This window comes from Thunnus albacares, chromosome 12 (assembly GCF_914725855.1).
Source record: "Thunnus albacares chromosome 12, fThuAlb1.1, whole genome shotgun sequence".
NCBI lineage: Eukaryota > Metazoa > Chordata > Actinopteri > Scombriformes > Scombridae > Thunnus > Thunnus albacares.
In genome coordinates, this window is record NC_058117.1 from 30,977,589 (window position 1) to 30,996,692 (window position 19,104).

Genomic DNA, 19,104 nt, shown 5'->3' on the forward strand with positions numbered 1-19,104 from the left:
GGGATTTAATGTGGCTTTTTGTACACTGAAAAAAACCCTTATATGTAAAATGAAAATAAATCTCTATGAAGTGAACTAAATGTAATTCAAATATAAAATACGTCATCAGCTTTACTACTAAAATCTAAATCTGAAAAGTAAGTAGTACTTATAGCTGTGAAGTAAATGTAGTGGAGTAGAAAGTAAAATATCTCCCTCTGAAATGTAGTGGAGTGGACGTATAAAGAAGCATAAAATGGAAATAGTCATGTAAAATACCTAACAATTGTACTTTATTACATTCCTCCCCTGCTGTAAAGTGCACCTTTGCTAAAAACTCCAAAAAAAAAAAGTGACAAGACCTCCAGATGTGTGGCCTTTGTTGGTGGCTGGGCTCAGTTTGACTGTGTGGGTGGAGGGCTCAGTGGAAAAAAGTTTTACAGACAACAAGAGAAAAGACCCACATGACAAATGAGAGGGAGGGAAGTTCATGAGTGTACAGCAGCAGGTATGAATCTGTTCTCGGCGGTTATTAGGACTCATATAAAACTGTTGACAGCGAATCAACACTTCCTTTCCTGCAGCAGACGGGCCGTGTGGGTTTCTGCTCAGCAGCCTCCACACTGTTCACTGTGGTTTTTCACTTTATTAACACAATGACGGTTACAACCATCGACTCTGGTTAAAGAATGGTTCCAGGAACTTCAGTATGAATTCAGTGCTCGCTGTCTCAGTTTTAATCTGTGTTATTAATGTGTGAGAGAAGCAGCTGAAATCCTAAACTCAGAGCTGAGAAACTGACATCATTAAATAAAGGGAGACGTTCAAACTCCTGCAGTCTGCTCAGGTCCCACAGTCTGTACTGAGTTCACAAACACATTACTCAATAAGTTTAAACAAATAGATCAAAATAAAATGGTTGTAATTGATAATAATAATAATAAATACATAACTCGTAGAAAAGAAAGTAGAGTCATTATAAAGAATGAAATAGATTTTATATAATAATTGATAATTGATAATTGATTGGTTTATTGACTGGGACATGTTGCAGTTTTAAACATTAAAGAAGCACTGGACCAGAGTTAGCTCGAGGCTAATTAACAGCACAGCTACACACAGCACATCACATACACCCACAATGTCAATAAGAAGATTAATAATGTAAACTTGTCAAGTTAAAAGCAAGACTACCTGCATTAATGAGAAGACCATAGATGGAGTTTAGACTCAATGTTCACACAGCTGATTGGTCTTTAGTAGAATTTTTAGTTTTTTTAATATACGATATATATTTACAAAACAACATAAACATCAGATGTATTTATGAATAGAGCAAAGAAATGTTTCTTTTTCAGCAAAAATACAAGTGCACATATACACATACACATATGTTCATGTGAACCAAGTTAATTTTCTCACATATTCCACCTTAATTATCATAAAAAATAAAAATTAAATATCTCTAAGCTTTTCTTTGTATCTTCCTGTACATTTGTTTTTAGCACTATGTGAAAGTTTACTGAGATCTACTGACGACAAGAGTCAAATTACTTGTAGGTATCAATAAACTTGGTCAATATAGTGGATTCTGTGTCTGATTATTTAGATTATTTGAAGCCAAACTGAGATCAATGAAAACATGGATGATTATAAATGACAGAAACTGTGATGTTTCAGTTTATTGAGAATGTTTCTCTGAATGACTTTGACAAACCTGCCACCCTCTGTATAATGTATTAAAAAGAAAATACACAAGAAAGAAAAAAATACTGTAAGCACTTCAATATCTACCAGGTAACTAATGATTCAACTTCATTTTACACTATTATACAAGTCATGATTAAAAGTGAAATTAAAATAGAGCATCAAGATATTAATATTCTACAGAATTTATACTTAGTAACTGCAAATATACTGTATTTATGTGTTTGTGTGTGTATTTATAGTTTTAAGACAACTGTGTCTTAACCGTAAATTTACAACCAACCACAACACGTCATAAGTGACATTTGTGAACACTGATCAAAGTGATAAATGAGATGAATTGATGAGATGTGATGGTGAGAAAAGGCGAGCAGAAAACAGTCAGTCAGCATGTGTGCAGTTGGTGGACGGTCCCTTGTTTCTGAGGATCATCAGCAGAGAGAGTCCACAGCAGTACACCAGACTCTTCACTATCAGCACTGTGTACAGCACACAGAGCAGCTTCACCTGGTACTGAGACGGGACAAGAGCTGCTGGTGGATCTGCTGATGGAGCTGGTGTTGGAGATGCTGATGGAGCTGGTGTTGGAGATGCTGATGGAGATGGTGTTGGTGGAGGAAGAGCAAAAACCTCTGAAACAGAAAAAAAGTTAAAAACAAATGTCAGTGCTCTGCTCCTCTGCTCTCTCTGACAGCGTCTCCAGATGAAGCTGAATCACTGCTGAACACAGTCACCAAGCCTTCATTACCTTGTTCTGTTTGGGCCTCCACTGTTCCCCCCTCGTGCTTGACGGAGCAGCGGTATTTATATGTGTAGAGAGCATCCCAATCAACCACCCTGATGGCGACGGTGCGTCCCGGCTCTCTGAGCTCCAGCTGCTCTCCCTCAGCAGGGGGCAGATCCTCCGGCCAGCCGTTATTCTTCTGTCTTTTCCAGGAGAACTGGACCAGAGGAGGAGACATGGCTGAGGCCAGACACAGCAGGGAGCTCTTCCCCTCCAGGTGGGCTGCTGGGTACAAGCTCACCACGGGCTTCACTACCTGCTCATCTGAAGTTTGACAGCAGCAACAAGCAGCACAGACACACATTCACACAGTCAACAGCAGCTTACAGCACTGCACTGCATTCAGTCTGATCCTGGAAACTACATGATCACTAAACTACTCATCAATACACCACAAACATCATCTACACTGTATTACTATTCTGAAAAAATATATTTAAGAGGATATATGTTTTCATATATATCATATATCTTTATATAGATAAAAGTTATAGAAAAAAATGGGAAAAGTGACAACACAAAGTTCTATTTATTAATATTTAAATTATGACATATAATTTATGAAAAACAATATAACAAAAAATATAATACAATTACATTCATCAAATGCAAAATACTAACCTTCATCATAAAATAGGAATACATTTTGTCTGATATATTTTATGATATATATCACTAAACTTTATGCCATGCTTCATCATACATGAGATTTAAAAACTATATATATGCACAGCAATATGTAATGTATACTGATGAAAATAAAAATAAATGAAAATATCAATCAATTTTATTTTATATGCAGAATCACCATGCAGTATGGTCCCAATATACTACAATATACTAGAAATCAATACATAGGACAAAACATATAGTAAGCAAAGATAATCCAGTAATACATAGTTTGTCCACCAGACAGCACTAACAAGTTTTCAGCTGTAAAATATCCTGCTTATTTCAGACTTTGGTCACAATTCCTTTACAATAATAATTTAAAAAAATCAAATATAGATGTTGGTATGGCCTCTGATATTTAACATTAGTCAAGCTGCATTTTATATCATATTAAATATATCTTATAAAAAAAACATATTTACCTCCATATATACCATAACACCATAGACCATAATATATCCATAATAAAATACAATATATAAGTCCTAATTTGCTGACATTAAATCTGTATTCATACTTTGTACTTTCTGTCCATGTTGATTAAATTAGTGATTGTAGTTTCCATTGAAATGTAGTAAATGAAATGACGGACTGAGACTGAGAGCTTAATGAAATCAACTCTGAATCTGTATGAGACTGAAGAATCCTGCTCATCAATGAAATTTACTTAAATTATCTCAAGATTGTGTATAAAAAGTCAACAGATGATCAGAGCAGGAAAATCTTCCACAATCATTCATCTAGAATTTAATTTCTTTCAGGAGAGAGAGAAGAAGTTTCATTGAACAGCAGCTGATGAGAATACAGAATGAAATTAGAATATCAGTGCAGAGTTTCTCTGAGTATTTGGAAGAGTTTAAAGATTTTACTTTCCAAGAAACATATGAAGACAAACTCCTCTCTGATGCTTATTTAATGATAGAATGGTTGCACAATGAATTCTCTAATTATTATGGAAATTAATGTGTAAATCCTCAAGCAGCAGAAAATAAACTTAAAACTTGTTCAATAAAACAACTGAAGGAAAATGAAAGTTAAGTCTTACCTGTTACGAACAGTTTAGTTCCAGAGCCAAAGATCATGACGTTCACAGTGAAACACACTGTGACAAAAACCTGTCTGCTGTTGAATGTGTCAGCTGAGGCGAATAAATCCAAATTATGAACTAGTATCATATTTCATCTCCATGATGTGTTTCTCTAATGTTCATATCAACATGACTGTCTCTTCTTTTGTTGTATTTTTCTTTATTTCAGCGTACTGACATAGAGAGAGGCAGGATCCTGCTATATTTCTAATCAGTCCAATACATGAAACATGTTGTCTTTAAGTTTAATAAAATATGATTTTACATCGGTAGCTGTGAAAATTAAAAAAAAAAAACCAAAAACATAAATACAGGATATAAAATTCAGTCGCTCTGTAGCCTGCAATAGTCAAAAGTGTCCTCCATAGGAATCAAAATACTCTTCCTGACTTGTACTTTATCCTCAGACTGTCATTTGAAGTTAGAATCCTTTAGATTTTGGTCCTTGTTGATAACTTGTGTTTACTGTTGGTAACAGCCAGTGTGTTATAATAATACATCTACTGGAGCTTTGACAGAAAAGCCTTATCAACCACTGGGGGCAGCAAACACACCTTGTCACTCTGTCAGAAATGAATGAATGAATGAATGAATGAATGAATGAATGAACTTCATTTATATAGCACCTTTCATGCACAGAATGCAGCTCAAAGTGCTTTAAAATTCAGCAGCAAGTTTAAAAAAAGACAAGTTTAAAACTGTACACATACACAAGGAGGAAGGGAGAAAATAAGAACAATGAGTGTTACTGTTTATAAAATACCATTTACATAGTTTATTTGGAAGGAAGGCAGGGACAGTACATATATAGTAATTAAATACAAATTAGAGAAAATCATAAAAGATTAAAGCAGACAACTACAACAGCATATTAGGGCCATCATAAGGTAAAAATGAGCTTTGGGAGGGAGGGTAATATTCTGAGAAAAAATGAGTCTTAAATTTGGGAGAAAATTCTCAGAAATTCTCGGAGATTAAAGTTACAAATTTGCAAGAAAAAAACTTGGAAAAATAGTCTTTTATGATCTGTCGTATTTCTGTAAAAAACATGTACTATACTGTATACGGATGAGAAAAACAGGGTGATGTTTTCACAGTGAACTGGTATAACAGTGTTGAGTTAGTCAGAGAGTGACACAGGCTAAATACATGTTACAGTGCTCTCACATATGCTATGAGGCAGAATATGTAAAGCTAATATCTGTAACATTAAGGCGTGTCAGGTTAACTATGGATTTCTCTTAGCTAACAGACCACTAGCTAACATAAGAATGTTAGTACACTTCAGAGCAGCCAGAAATCGATGTGAATAATTTAACTACAAAAACTAGCTTGGTGTCTGGTTAGTTAGTTAGTTATTAGTTAGTTAGTTATTTTCTTTACAAAAGGGAAAACTGCTACCTCAAATAGAGTAACATAATGGTGTCTGCAACAGTATCAATATTACTGTGATTTTCTACAGTAACATATGGTTACTGTGATTTCTTACAGCAACATAATGGTTACAGTGATGTTCTACTGTAACATGTGGTTACTGTGACTTTCTAAAGTAACATATGGTTACTGTGACTTTCTACAGTACACACACACACACACATACGCACACACTTACACTTGTATATAGGTACACTTAGCTAGATTAATATTGTGTGTTTTCCTTTTACCCTTTGTTAAATAAATGCTATTGGATATACCTGTTGTCTGTTTTAACGTTGCACAAGAATGAGTTTTGCCAACCTCTGCTCTGTAAAGAACTTCAAAATCCTTCAACCCTGATTAGCTTATGATGTGGTAATGTTGTTTATACTTATTAAGTTAGTTCCAAATTGAAAGATTAGTACACTTTGAGACTGAATTGGCTATCTTTTTTCTCTGACTCCAGGGTGGTGCCCGGCCATTATTAATTCTTATTAATAATTTTATTGATTTTAGTAATTAATAATTATCTTGATAATCATTAATTACTGCTGATAGCCAAAGTTGTAGCCAAGGCCCAACAGTGATTTTCTACCGTAACATATGGTTACTGTGATTTTCTACAGTACCAAAATAGTTACTGTGATTTTCTACAGTAACATAAGGTTACTGTGATTTTCTACAATAACATATGGTTACTGTGATTTTCTACAGTGCCAAAATAGTTACTGTGATTTTCTACAGTACTAGAATAGTCACTGTGATTTTCTACAACGACATAATGGTTACAGTGATTTGTACAGTACCAAAATAGTTACTGTGATTTTCTACAATAACATATGGTTACTGTGATTTTCTACAGTACCAAAATAGTTACTGTGATTTTCTACAGTAACATAATGGTTACTTTGATTTTCTACAATACTAAAATAGTTACTGTAATTTTCTATAGTAACATATGGTTACTGTGATTTCTTACAGTACCATAATGATTATAGTGATTTTCTACCGTAATGTATGGTTACTGTGATTCTCTACAGTAACATACGGTTACTGTGATTTTCTACAGTACTAGAATAGTTACTGTGATCTTCTACGGTAACATACAGTTGGTGTGATTTCTTACAGTAACATAATGGTAACAGTGATTTTCTACGGTAAAATATCGCTACTGAGATTTTCTACAGTACGAAATAGTTACTGTAATTTTCTACAATAACATAATGATTACTGTGATTTTCTACAGTAGTGTGTGCACTACTGTGATTTCTATAGTATCATTATGATTACTGTCTTTGTCGGCCTAATACACAATAATATAATGTAAAAATATTTACAGCAATTAACCGTGCAGAAATACAGCAAATGACTGTGGATTTTGCAGCCATTTCTTACAGTGTACCTAAAATATCTGTAATAAACCAACATCGTTACTTTTTCTTAACTTAGATCATCCAGATACAGTGTAATTACTATTTCAGCTTTGCTAGATATTTGATAAATTCAGTAGATATATCTTTTTATGGCCATATTTTATAACCCGACTTTGCAACCTGTAAGAACCACAACTGTGGTTCTGATTTGTATCAAGCTGCATGGGGCAGCTCTGAGGAATTGTAGTTTTTGAAAAAATATTAGTATTTTTCCTTGAACTGGAAGGTGTAAATACTGAATTGAGAGTACATTGAGGAGTTTAAGAGGATGATAAACACATTTGCGTAATCAGATCTTAAATATCTAATTGTTAAATAGTTGAAAATTAATTTTAACCATGTTTTACCCATATTTGACAGCACCCCCAATTGTTGACTATACTCACATGGTAGCATGTTTGTGGTGTATTGATGAGTAGTTTAGTGATCATGTAGTTTCCGGGATCAGACTGAATGCAGTGCAGTGCTGTAAGCTGCTGTTGACTGTGTGAATGTGTGTCTGTGCTGCTTGTTGTTGCTGTCAAACTTCAGATGAGCAGGTAGTGAAGCCCGTGGTGAGCTTGTACCCAGCAGCATCCAGAGCCCACCTGGAGGGGAAGAGCTCCCTGCTGTGTCTGGCCTCAGCCATGTCTCCTCCTCTGGTCCAGTTCTCCTGGAAAAGACAGAAGAAGAACGGCACGCTGGAGGATCTGACCCGTGCTGAGGGAGAGCAGCTGGAGCTCACAGAGCCGGGACGCACCGCCTCTATCCTGCTGCTCCATCAGCAAGAGAACAGCACATATAAATACTGCTGCTACGTCAAGCACGAGGGGGGAACAGTGGAGGCCAAAACAGAACAAGGTAATGAAGGCTTGGTGACTGTTTTCAGCAGTCACCTAACTGTGACTGTTTTCAGCGCCTAACGCTAACCCGACGCATGCCGCACACCGATGACGTCACCATGCTGACGCTGCCCGCTACAACGGAGCCCTGACTCTCCAGCTCCAGCCAGGGCACACTCCACTTTCTTTTCTTCCCTCCTTTTTTTTAATTTTATCTTCCGAATCAACCCTTCATCCCATTTTCCTGCTTATTTATTAAGTGCTCGCGTAACTCTATGGTTCATACTAACTCACTTTTCTGTTTTCATGTTTCTTCATTAACGCTTCTACTTCTCTTCGGGAACTCTCACCCTCTTCTCTCCAAACAACGGGCCATCGATCATCCCCAGCGTATCATACACGCATTCTACCCGACTCAGACACCACCTCCTCGTCTCAAAAGCCGTGCTTTTCCCGCTCCACACAGCCTCCAGCTCATCACCGATGTATCCAGCTGCTCACCTCCAGGTTCCCTGCCCAACGTCTCTGATACGGGGCACACCCACGGCACCACACCGCCCACTACAGCGGAGCAGCGGACGGCTCCCACATTTGCCGAGGGCCAGGTCGAGCGACCTCATGCCCACAGCCATACATGCATCCCCTCATCCTTCATCCCTCGACCCTTCATCCTTCAACCCCCATCACTATCATCTCTCTCTCCTTTCCCTTCCTTTCCTCCCTTTCTCTCTCTTCTTTTCCTCCCTTTCTCTCTCGACCAGTATGCTAAATATTTCCTTCTTCCCCCATCCCTTCATCCCTGGACCCTCACCCCCTCATCCTCACACCCCCAACCCTCTCCCTTCCCCCTCCATCCCGTCCCCCTCCCCTCATCCCTCTAACTCTATCCTTCCTCCTTTTCCACTCTACTTTTACCCTCACCCTTTCATTTTTCATCCTTACCTCCTTCACCCCCCCCCCGTTTTTGTTTGTTCTTTTTTGTTTGTTTGTTTGTTTTTTTCTAACCCAACCGGTCAAAGCAGATAGCAGCCCACCTAGAGCCAGGTTCTGCTTGAGGTTTCTTCCCGTTAAAGGGGAGTTTTTCCTCACCGCTGTCGCCAAGTGCTTGCTCACAGGGGAATTGTTGGGTCTCTGTTAATTAAAGAGAATGGTCTAGACCTGCTTTACATTAAAGTGCCACGTGACGACCTTGTCGTAATTCAGCGCTATATTATAGAATTGAATTGAGTTCCCCACCCTTCATCCCTCCAACCCTCACCCCTTCATCCCCCGTGCCTCCCTCCAGACTTTCTATCTTTTCCTCTTATATCACTTCGGCTTCCATCGTCCCATATTATCCATAAAACAGCATCTTTTCGTTCTTCGCTTTCTAGCCACAGCTGACATGGCCCACTCAAATCCATCCATTTTCTTTTCATCCATTCTACCTTCATCTGAATCTCAAGGCACCATGGAGGGTGCGCCCTCACTCTTTCATTGCCACCAACCGACTATATAAAATGCTTCAACACAACCAATCATCTCCAATACAATCATTCATCATCAATTCAGTGCTCCAGTCAGCCTCTATTCCCCCACCACTAGTTCATGACATCAGCGGGCCACGGAGCTTCCTTCTTCCGACTCACTCCATTCGGTTAACTCCAAAGAGCCATCCAGACCATCAGTTTTCCTTTAAATGGTTATCCCACAGTTCGCACTCAGCCCCCACACCCAACCATCTCCCCCTTTTTCCCCCCTTCTTCGACTCCCTTCATGCAGCAGGCTTTGCAGGTCCTGACAGTCTCAAGCCCCATCAAAGGCTACTACAGTCTTGACAGCTAAAGCTCATCGCAGGCCACGCACTTCTCTTCTCACCTCCGACGGCCATCGTACCCCATCCAGGTGCATCACGCCTGTCGATACCCACGTACAGTATCCTTCCTTCAGTGGTGCCTATGTTGCCTATGCAGTGGCCCTCAGAACCCCACCAAGCACGGTCCATGACACCACTATATCCTAAAGCACTAATTGCCATTAACTCCAAAGAACCATCTCAACCGCCAGACCACCCATTTCCATCCATTTCGTACGTGATTGTCCCACAGTTTCCACCAAGTCCTGACACTCGACCCTTCCGGAGACAACCACATTGCCTGTTCACGCAACATACAGCTGCACTGACTCAGTGTCTCTCTCTGTTTCCGGGGTTACAGCAGTTTAGGTGGTTCACCTCCAGTCGGCCACCTCAACTGCCCCCCCCCACCCTGCTCAATGAACCACGTCAAGTCATCATCGAAGCCCTTCTTTGGGGGCAAAAGAGGTCTTAGTCATCCTCGTTCCCACGCTATATCGTTGCTATCCAAAGGTCAGTAAGGCCGAACCCAGCCTTAAGTCGATGCGCTTGCCCCCGACTTCATCATCATCATCATCATCATCATCCTGGCCTGCCAGCATGCAACGACGTCTGATATTCCGATTCATTCTTCGGAGACAAGGACGCCTCTCCCAGACACCCTCATATTTAACCTTAAGCAAGCAAACCAACCAGCTTGGCTTCTCTTGCCCCACTTTTCTTTTCACGTAAATTCTTATTCGAGCCTTCAGAACAATTCAAACCTACATAAAGCAGAGGCTAGCCCACCACGCATATCCACAAGACCTGCTCTCCACCGCCAAACCAGGCGAGTTGCCACATATTCCTGGTTGCAAACCTGCAAGTTTTGCACAAGTCGGCGATTTCTCCAGAACCATACTCCAGCCACATTCTTGAACACATCTCCGCATGAAGTTCTTTTTGGGGGCTCTATCCAGGCGATGGACCGGAGAGACAATTCCCCCACTCAGAGTCTCAACCTCTCCCCCCTGTTCCCTCCTACCTCCCTACTGTTGGCAGTCGTCATCCAGTCGACATACCATACAGCCATCATCGTCCCTTAACCCTCCATTCTATGTTCCTCAACTCTCACACCTCACCCCTTTCCTCTCCCCATCACTTCATCCCTCCATCCCTAATCCTTCATCAGGTTCTCCAACCCATCCATCAACATATCAGCTCTCTTTCATTATCTCAATTAAACTATTGAAATCTAATGTTCTCGGTGTGGTCTCAGTTAGTGAACCTCCTTAAGATAAGGGGAGCTGCGTCGTCATGGTTACAATAATAAACATGTGGTTAAAGTTAGGAAATGATGGTGGTCGTGTTAAAAGAAACAAACAGTGTCTGCTGTCATTTCTCTTGTGAAGACAGTCTCAGCTGCTCACAGAGCAAAATCCATTTACATTTACCACATTTCTGTTGAGGGGAAATTGTCATAAATCCAAGAATTGTGTTGAATCTTTTACTAAAGTGAAATTATCTGTTGAAATCTGCTCAAAGATGTGACGTGAAGAATGCTGCCTGAAGCCTTTTATTGTGAAAGAGCCACAAGAAGTGTTTTCATTAACAGCAGATTATTATTGTGAAGGAGGAATGAACTTTATTCCAGCAGCAGGTCAAAGAAGACCATTTTTATCTTCATCTCAAACTTTCAACTCTGTCAAACATCTTTTTCTATTTATTATTTTCTCAATTTTTGTTATTAAATCAAATGTTAATAAAGTTTCACTTTTGATCTCTCCATTATTTGTCTCTTTTATCTGAGTTATATTGTTGTTTGTTTGTTTGTTTTCATCTTGTTGTATCATTGTGCTTCTGTGTTGCTCCTTTGTTCTCACTGTGTGGAACAACAGGAAACCTGCTGAAATAGCTGATAAATAATATCAATGAAATATAATGTTTAAATCAAAATCCTGACATCAACAGACAAACATTTAGTTCTCAGCTCAGTCTGTTAGTGACTCTGGCTGAGATGGAGGTGAAATATGTGAACCTGGGCTGTGGTTTACTGCTCTCTTCCTGTCACAAACACTATTTGACATCTGTTCATCTGGAGGTTTTTGTTCAGGCTGCAGGGATCATTTCTCACTGTGGGAACCACTTTTATAACAGGAGCAGTAGTAGGTGGCTGAATGTGAGAGTTGAACTGTCTGAATCTTCAACTCATAGACGTTCTCATTTTTTACACCTTTGAAATCATTTTTCTGAGGATGACTGTAACCTTTATATTCTTCACCATTCGACATATCAATACGAAGAATCCTTGTGAATGTGTCTGTGTCTTTCTTCTGGTACCAGTATACATATGTATCACACTGGTCAGTTCCTCCACAGCTGAAGGAGACTTTTTTACCAGCTCTCCTGGTCAATGTTAAATCTTTCTGAATCAGCTCTGCTGCCATGGCAACCAGCGCTGTAGAGAAGCAGACACACAGATGAAGGTCAGTGTGACAGTGTTTGTTAAAGGTTGAGTTTGTTGGCTCCTGATTGGCTGGAAACACTCACCTGAACACAGACAGCACAGAGCAGCAGCTGGGAGGAAAAGCATTTTGTGCAGTGGTGTTTCCTCTGGTGAACCTGGGGAGAAGTGGCGCTCTGATGCAGCTGAGGCCAAACAAGGACGAGCTGTGAGATCAGACGAGGGCCACGTGGTTTCTAACAGCTCCTCAAACCTCCCATCAGCCCCTGCGGCAGACAGATAAGGCTGCTGCTGCTGCTGCTGCTGCTGCTGTGTGGTTTTACATTTCAGTTTAATAAATAAATTGAATTTCCTGCATCATCTGATGGTATCATGCATTCATTGACGTTCTCTTTTAACACTGAGTTCAGACACATTTCCTCAAATTGACAGATTTGGTGTTTTTGGAAGTTTTGTGATCTCTACTACAATCAGAAATAAAGTTCTGAGGGTTTAGTTTGTGGAGACGAAGCCACTGGAGGGTTCAGAAGAGTTTAAAGTCAGGTGTCGTCTACATGTCTCTTTGGTGGAACTGATGACAACCCATCTGCAACATGAGGAGACACAACTACACACTGCTTTACTGATTTATTGTATTTTTTAAGTTACCATATCTTTTTTTTTCATCTAAATTTAAAATAATAATCTCAAAAGTAACTACAGCAACAAAAACACAATATTGTCCTCTGAAGTGTTGTGTAGTAGAGGTTTAAAGTAGTTTAAAATGGAAAAACTCAAGTTAAATACAAGTACTGTAAAACTGTACTTGAGTACATTAACTGAGTAAATGTACTTATTTACTTTTCACCTCTGTAGGAAAAAACAGCTGGATGTAATTTCATCATTTTTCTTTTTTTTTTTGTTATTTTAGTGTCATTTATTTTTCCACATGTTGCGCCCTGCAGTTAAACAGCCCGATTATTTGACATGTACATTCTATATACAATATGAATATATAAAATAAAATATATAAGATATTTAGACTAAATATTACTTAAATATGATCCAAATATGTTTTTCCACTGTAAATATTTTGCGTAACATACATCATTTTAGTCTGATCTGAATATTTGTGTTACAGTTACAATCATTTAGAGGCTATTTGTAGTTTAATGAATGAATCTTTTTTACCGCCATTCTGTATAATCCAATATCTTTAATAACATTTCACAATATTATCTGCAACTGAATATCAGTTTATAAATCAAAGTTCAATTTCACGTGCTTTTAAATAAAAAATGTCTGTTTTCAGATTCATTAAGATCTTTATTTTTTAAAGTTGCCTTTAATTCTGATATTCTAATATTAATTTGTACTAGTGCAGTGCTTGTTCAAAATATGTCTGTTATGAATGGGTTGATTACTTGGCCTCTGGTGTTGCTGCTTGCGTATTTCTCGAGAACCACTCATCCAAACAACTTCACACTCGACGCTGCACTTCATTGTGTCCTCAGCAAAACACCAGACAAGTGTGAAGTCGATCGGATGAACTGTTGTAGAGAAAATCGAAGGACACACATACATACAGACAGACAGAGACTCCTTCCATTTTAGTTAAATATATTCAAATGTAATTCTAATATTAGAAAATCTATAATAAAAGAAAATTCAACCAATTTGCAAATTACTAGACAGATTATTGAAATTATCACATTTAAAAATGACAATTGTATGATAAGTTACAACAACAAGATAATCAGCTAAATAAAAAATGAAAGGTGTAAAATATTTAACCATAGTTCTTATTTAATTATATGTTTTTTTATTGTTCATTGAGAAGTTACTGTTGATTGGGAATAAACTAGAGCATTATAACACTGCAATAAAATTAAATAATTAGTAAGTGTTCAGGTGTTATTTGCAAATATACTGTATTTTTTGGGGCATAACACATTAAAATCAGTTCAGAGACACAAATTTTGAAGGAAAATCAACAAAAACAAAGAACGTCATAAAACACAGACACTGTGATGTTACAGTTTATTAAGAATATCAAAGTTATGAATTAAAAAGACAAATCTAACTTTGCAGAATGTATTAAACACAAAATAATAAATGTAATAAAGGTTTGAAAAACACTAAAAACTAAATTATATTTTCTATGTATATTTTTATTTTTTTTATAATACAAGTCAACATTAAAAGTAGGAAACAAAACAAACTTGAGCTAAAAAAGTAACTGTTAAGGTTTAATTTGTAAATATATATGTGTATATATGTATTTATATATTTAGCACAACTGTATCTAACTTGTGCATAAAGAGAGAAAATGTAAAACCAAGCACAACACGTCATAAGTGACATTTGTGAACACTGATCAAAGTGATAAATGAGATGAATTGATGAGATGTGATGGTGAGAAAAGACGAGCAGAAAACAGTCAGTCAGCATGTTTGCAGTTGGTGGACGGTCCCTTGTTTCTGAGGATCATCAGCAGAGAGAGTCCACAGCAGTACACCAGACTCTTCACTATCAGCACTGTGTACAGCACACAGAGCAGCTTCACCTGGCACTGAGACTGGAAGGACACTGACACACACACACACACACACACACACACACACACAGGTCAGTCTTCTCTCCACACTGTTTCAGTCTGTTCAACTGTGGACATTTCATCACAATATCATCACATTTTCTTCAGTAGAACTTGGACTTTTCCAGACGGGACGACCAGCTTTACATGAAGACAGGGGTCGACTACAGTTTGACTGACAGCTCAAAGGCCCTTATTAAATACAACAAGTCAGGGCCGGACCCAGCTTTTTAGGGGCCCCAAACAGGATTTGATTTCCTGTTTTCAACTTAAAATAACTTTTGAATCCACAACTAACTACAATTTATAACAATTAAAATCACTCAAGGATAAAAAGCAAAGTCCAAATACTGTTTAAAAACACACAGGTTACTATAAATTTGAAGTTTTTACCACTTGGGGGCAGAAGAACTCCGCAACAAGCTAACAAACTCCTCTCTGACATATTATGGTCTGTCTGCTGTTTGCTGCTGGGCAGGTAGTGTACAGTGGGTTTATCAGGAAACAGCTGCTGCTGCTGGAAACACTGAGACTGAAGCAGACAGGAAATGTGCTGCAAAACCACAACTAGGAGCTAAAAGAGGCTAAAAAGCTCATTTAGTCATTAGATTCATTCTTAATATAAAACTATTGATTAGTGGAGCTTTAAGATATACTCCCTAAACTTGTTCTATCACCCTGGAGGCCTAAAACTGAGTATAGCGCCCCCAAAAGGTGTTATTTGTCAGCCTGTGAAGTGAAAGCTCTTTCAGTGGGACTTGTTGTGCTGTGGGACACTGTAACAGAATCAGGGAGTGTATGTTTAAATCCTTCAATGATGAGCAGAAAGTGAACAGACTGATATGCAGCCCTAACTGCAGCAGGACATTGGAGCTGTCAGAGCATGCAGAGAGGCAGCAGGTGATCTTACAGTCAGCTTGCTGCAGAGCTGGCAGGTCTGCTGGCTCTCTCTCTGGAGGACAGGAGGCTGCTGGAGCTGGAAGCTCTGAAACACAAAAGGAGTCAAATGTTTGGAGTTGCAGTGAGAAATGTCAGTGCTCTGCTCCTCTGCTCTCTCTGACAGCGTCTCCAGATGAAGCTGAATCACTGCTGAACACAGTCACCAAGCCTTCATTACCTTGTTCTGTTTGGGCCTCCACTGTTCCCCCCTCATGCTTGACGGAGCAGCGGTATTTATATGTGCTGTTCTCTTGCTGATTGAGCAGCAGGATGGCGACGGTGCGTCCCGGCTCTCTGAGCTCCAGCTGCTGTCCCTCAGCAAGGGTCAGATTCTCCAGCGTGCCGTTCTTCTGTCTTTTCCAGGAGAACTGGACCAGAGGAGGAGACATGGCTGAGGCCAGACACAGCAGGGAGCTCTTCCCCTCCAGGTGGGCTCTGGATGCTGCTGGGTACACGCTCACCACGGGCTTCACTACCTGCTCATCTGAAGTTTGACAGCAGCAACAAGCAGCACAGACACACATTCACACAGTCAACAGCAGCTTACAGCACTGCACTGCATTCAGTCTGATCCTGGAAACTACATGATCACTAAACTACTCATCAATACACCACAAACATCATCTACTGGACACTGTATCAATAATCATATCAAACTAAAGCATCATGGAAGCTCATCATATGTCATATATAAAGATTCAAACATCATTTACCACTTTATCAATATTTACCACAACATTAGTTACTAATATAATAGAGTTTATAAAATATAAAATATATCATGACATAACAGCCTCATATAAAATACATTTGCTGATGATTATAGTGTTTTATGTAAAATATATTTACCAACATATACTTTAATTAATAAAAATCAATAAATAATTTTAACTTGAGTTTGATCTTTTACTTAAAACAATATTACCACCACCACGACTACCATGTTCAGATACGTCTAATATAATATAATATAATATAATATAATATAATATAATATAATATAATATAATATAATATAATATAATATAATATAATATAATATAATATGATGACATTTGTCTCTGTAAAATTTGAAGTATAGTTTTATTACTTGGTTAAAATATATTATATTTATGTTACATTTGTAAATGATTATAGTGTTTATATGAAGTATATTTACCAGCATATACTTTACTCTAATCAGACACACAATACATCAATACTTTTAACAACTTTTTAAAGAGTTTTAGCTTTTATATAAAACACAATTACCACAACATGTTCAGATATGAAAATAAAATATAATATTATAATATATGTTTTTAATTAAATGACAACATGTAAATTATCTGATTCATTATATTTTCTATCAAACACTTTCTAAAATATTTTTTTACATTATATATTTGACATCATGTTGATTTCATAAACCAATATGATTTATATTAAATATGGATTAAGATATACAATTATACATTTTATCTATAAATTATATTTAGCTTCATCACACATTTAAAATGAGTTTGCCTTCATGCATTAATTTATCTTCCACTAAAAGACATATTTATCATCATAAACACACAATTATCATGAGATACATTTTACCATTTACAAATATATACTGTATATTTAACACACAATATATTTATCACTATTTGCTTCTAAAATGACATTTAGGAACATTTATTAAATGATGTTTCACATCATATATCATCTTGTTTTTAATAAACAGGAGCTGCTGCTGAATCAGTGAGATTATTAAATACTGTTTATTTGTAACATTACTGATATCAGACTTTTTGGCTGTAAACAAACTTTGATGTGATGCATAAATAAAGAAGAACTTGTGGTGTGCAGTGAGATTTGAAGCTCTTCTCAGGAGTTATTGATTAGTTTTATGGAAGAATGGCTGCATCAAGAATTCTCTACTAAATATGAAAAAAAATAACATGTAAAGCCTGAAGCAGCAGAAACTAAAACTAAAAACACATTTTCAACTTGTTCAATAAAACAACTGAAGGAAAATGAAAGTTTAGTCTTACCTACATACAGTTTAGTTCCAGAGCCAAAGATCTTGTAGTAGCCTGTTCCTTCCACAGTGAATGAGACTGTGACAAAAACCTGTCTGCTGTTGAATGTGTCAGCTGAGGTGAAGGAATCCAAATTATGAACCAGTATCATATTTCATCTCCATGATGTGTTTCTCTAATGTTCATATCAACATGACTGTCTCTTCTTTTATTTGATTTTAGCCACATTAGCAGTGTGACTATATGGATGCTAATGTCAGTCGGTTGGTCGGTCCACCACTTAAGTGCAGATCCATTGGATCTGATTGTGGATCAAAGGACGGATGGATTGTTCATTAAATGTTGTGCAGACGTTCACGGTCCCCAGAGGATTCAATTCTTTATTTGACTTGATTGATTCTAACTTTGAATCTAGCGCCACCAGCAGGTTGACATGTTTGGTCCAGACTGAAATATCTTTTCATCTATTGGATGGATTGTCATGTAATTTAGTAGAAATATTCATGTTCCCCTCAGGATGAATTATAATAACTTTGATCCTCTGACTTTTCCTCTAGCGCCACCATCAGGTCAACATTTAAACTCAACTAAGAACTCATTTAAAATCAAACTGACATTTGTAATAATGCAAATTACTTAAAGCTGCTATAATCAATATTTTTATAATAACCATGATGTGTCAGTGTGTAATGTGTTGGTTGTGGCTCGTAGTGATGAACCTACAGAGAATTATCAATGACTCTGCAGCTCCTCTCGGCTTTACGGAGCTTTATAGTGAGTTTCAGCTCATTGTTTATCTGTCCGGCTGCAACTTTACTGTTTTGTTAAATAAAAAAATTAAAATTCAAAAGTTGTAAAGTTCACATTTGAGGAGATTTGTTGAGTATTATGAACTAAACCAAGTTAGGATGACATTAGTACCTGTGCTGCCATGCAGGTACATTTTCATAGGAGCCGTAGTTTTTGTTTGCTTGTCAATCAATTGCTGTTTAACATTTTGAATGACATAAAGGATTAAATTTCTAATAGTAAATGCTGTAGTGGAGCCATTTGTCTTAGAATATGGACAGTAAACATCAGAACCTGTGGTTAAGGTTTAGTTAGGTTTAGGTAAAGATCATGGTTTGGGTTAAAATGACTTCCTCCTTAAGATGAGGGGAGCTGCGTCGTCATGGTTACAATAATAAACACATGGTTAAAGTTAGGAAATGATGGTGGTCGTGTTAAAAGAAACAAACAGTGTCTGCTGTCGTTTCTCTTGTGAAGACAGTCTCAGCTGCTCACAGAGCAAAATCCATTTACATTTACCACATTTCTGTTGAGGGGAAATTGTCATAAATCCAAGAATTGTGTTGAATCTTTTACTAAAGTGAAATTATCTGTTGAAATCTGCTCAAAGATGTGA

The 19,104-nt window shown here is 37.6% G+C and overlaps 2 protein-coding genes across 3 annotated transcripts; both read right to left on the reverse strand.

Moving 5' to 3' along the window:
- Nucleotides 1-1,239: 1,239 nt before the first annotated feature.
- LOC122994480 (immunoglobulin lambda-1 light chain-like) lies at nucleotides 1,240-12,442 on the reverse strand. The gene is made up of 5 exons (XM_044369193.1): nucleotides 12,263-12,442; nucleotides 11,856-12,170; nucleotides 4,188-4,244; nucleotides 2,435-2,734; nucleotides 1,240-2,318 (listed from the first exon to the last, which is right to left on the reverse strand). The coding sequence occupies exons 1-5, from the start codon at nucleotides 12,303-12,305 to the stop codon at nucleotides 2,068-2,070; spliced, it is 966 nt and encodes a 321-aa protein (XP_044225128.1). The 5' UTR covers nucleotides 12,306-12,442; the 3' UTR covers nucleotides 1,240-2,067.
- Nucleotides 12,443-14,336: 1,894 nt separating this feature from the next.
- Nucleotides 14,337-18,184, reverse strand: LOC122994472. Of its 2 annotated transcripts, none has more exons than XM_044369181.1 (4): nucleotides 17,712-18,184; nucleotides 15,869-16,174; nucleotides 15,662-15,721; nucleotides 14,337-14,744 (listed from the first exon to the last, which is right to left on the reverse strand). In XM_044369181.1, the coding sequence occupies exons 1-4, from the start codon at nucleotides 17,848-17,850 to the stop codon at nucleotides 14,596-14,598; spliced, it is 654 nt and encodes a 217-aa protein (XP_044225116.1). In that variant the 5' UTR covers nucleotides 17,851-18,184; the 3' UTR covers nucleotides 14,337-14,595. The 2 variants fall into 2 exon arrangements, with proteins under 2 accessions (XP_044225116.1, XP_044225115.1); XM_044369180.1 differs by having other exon boundaries at nucleotides 15,662-15,736; nucleotides 17,712-18,183.
- Between the last annotated feature and the right edge of the window lie 920 nt (nucleotides 18,185-19,104).

Coding starts and splice junctions, on each gene's coding strand:
- LOC122994480 (XM_044369193.1), bottom strand. CDS start 12,305: ATGCTTTTCCTCCCAGCTGCTGCTCTGTGCTGTCTGTGTTCAG. Junction 12,171..12,262: donor TCTGTGCTGTCTGTGTTCAG/GTGAGTGTTTCC, acceptor GCTTCTCTACAG/CGCTGGTTGCCATGGCAGCA. Junction 2,735..4,187: donor AACTAAACTGTTCGTAACAG/GTAAGACTTAAC, acceptor GTCAAACTTCAG/ATGAGCAGGTAGTGAAGCCC.
- LOC122994472 (XM_044369180.1), bottom strand. CDS start 17,850: ATGATACTGGTTCATAATTTGGATTCCTTCACCTCAGCTGACACATTC. Junction 16,175..17,711: donor TGGAACTAAACTGTATGTAG/GTAAGACTAAAC, acceptor GTCAAACTTCAG/ATGAGCAGGTAGTGAAGCCC. Junction 14,745..15,661: donor AGCTCTGCAGCAAGCTGACT/GTAAGATCACCT, acceptor TGTGTGTGTCAG/TGTCCTTCCAGTCTCAGTGC.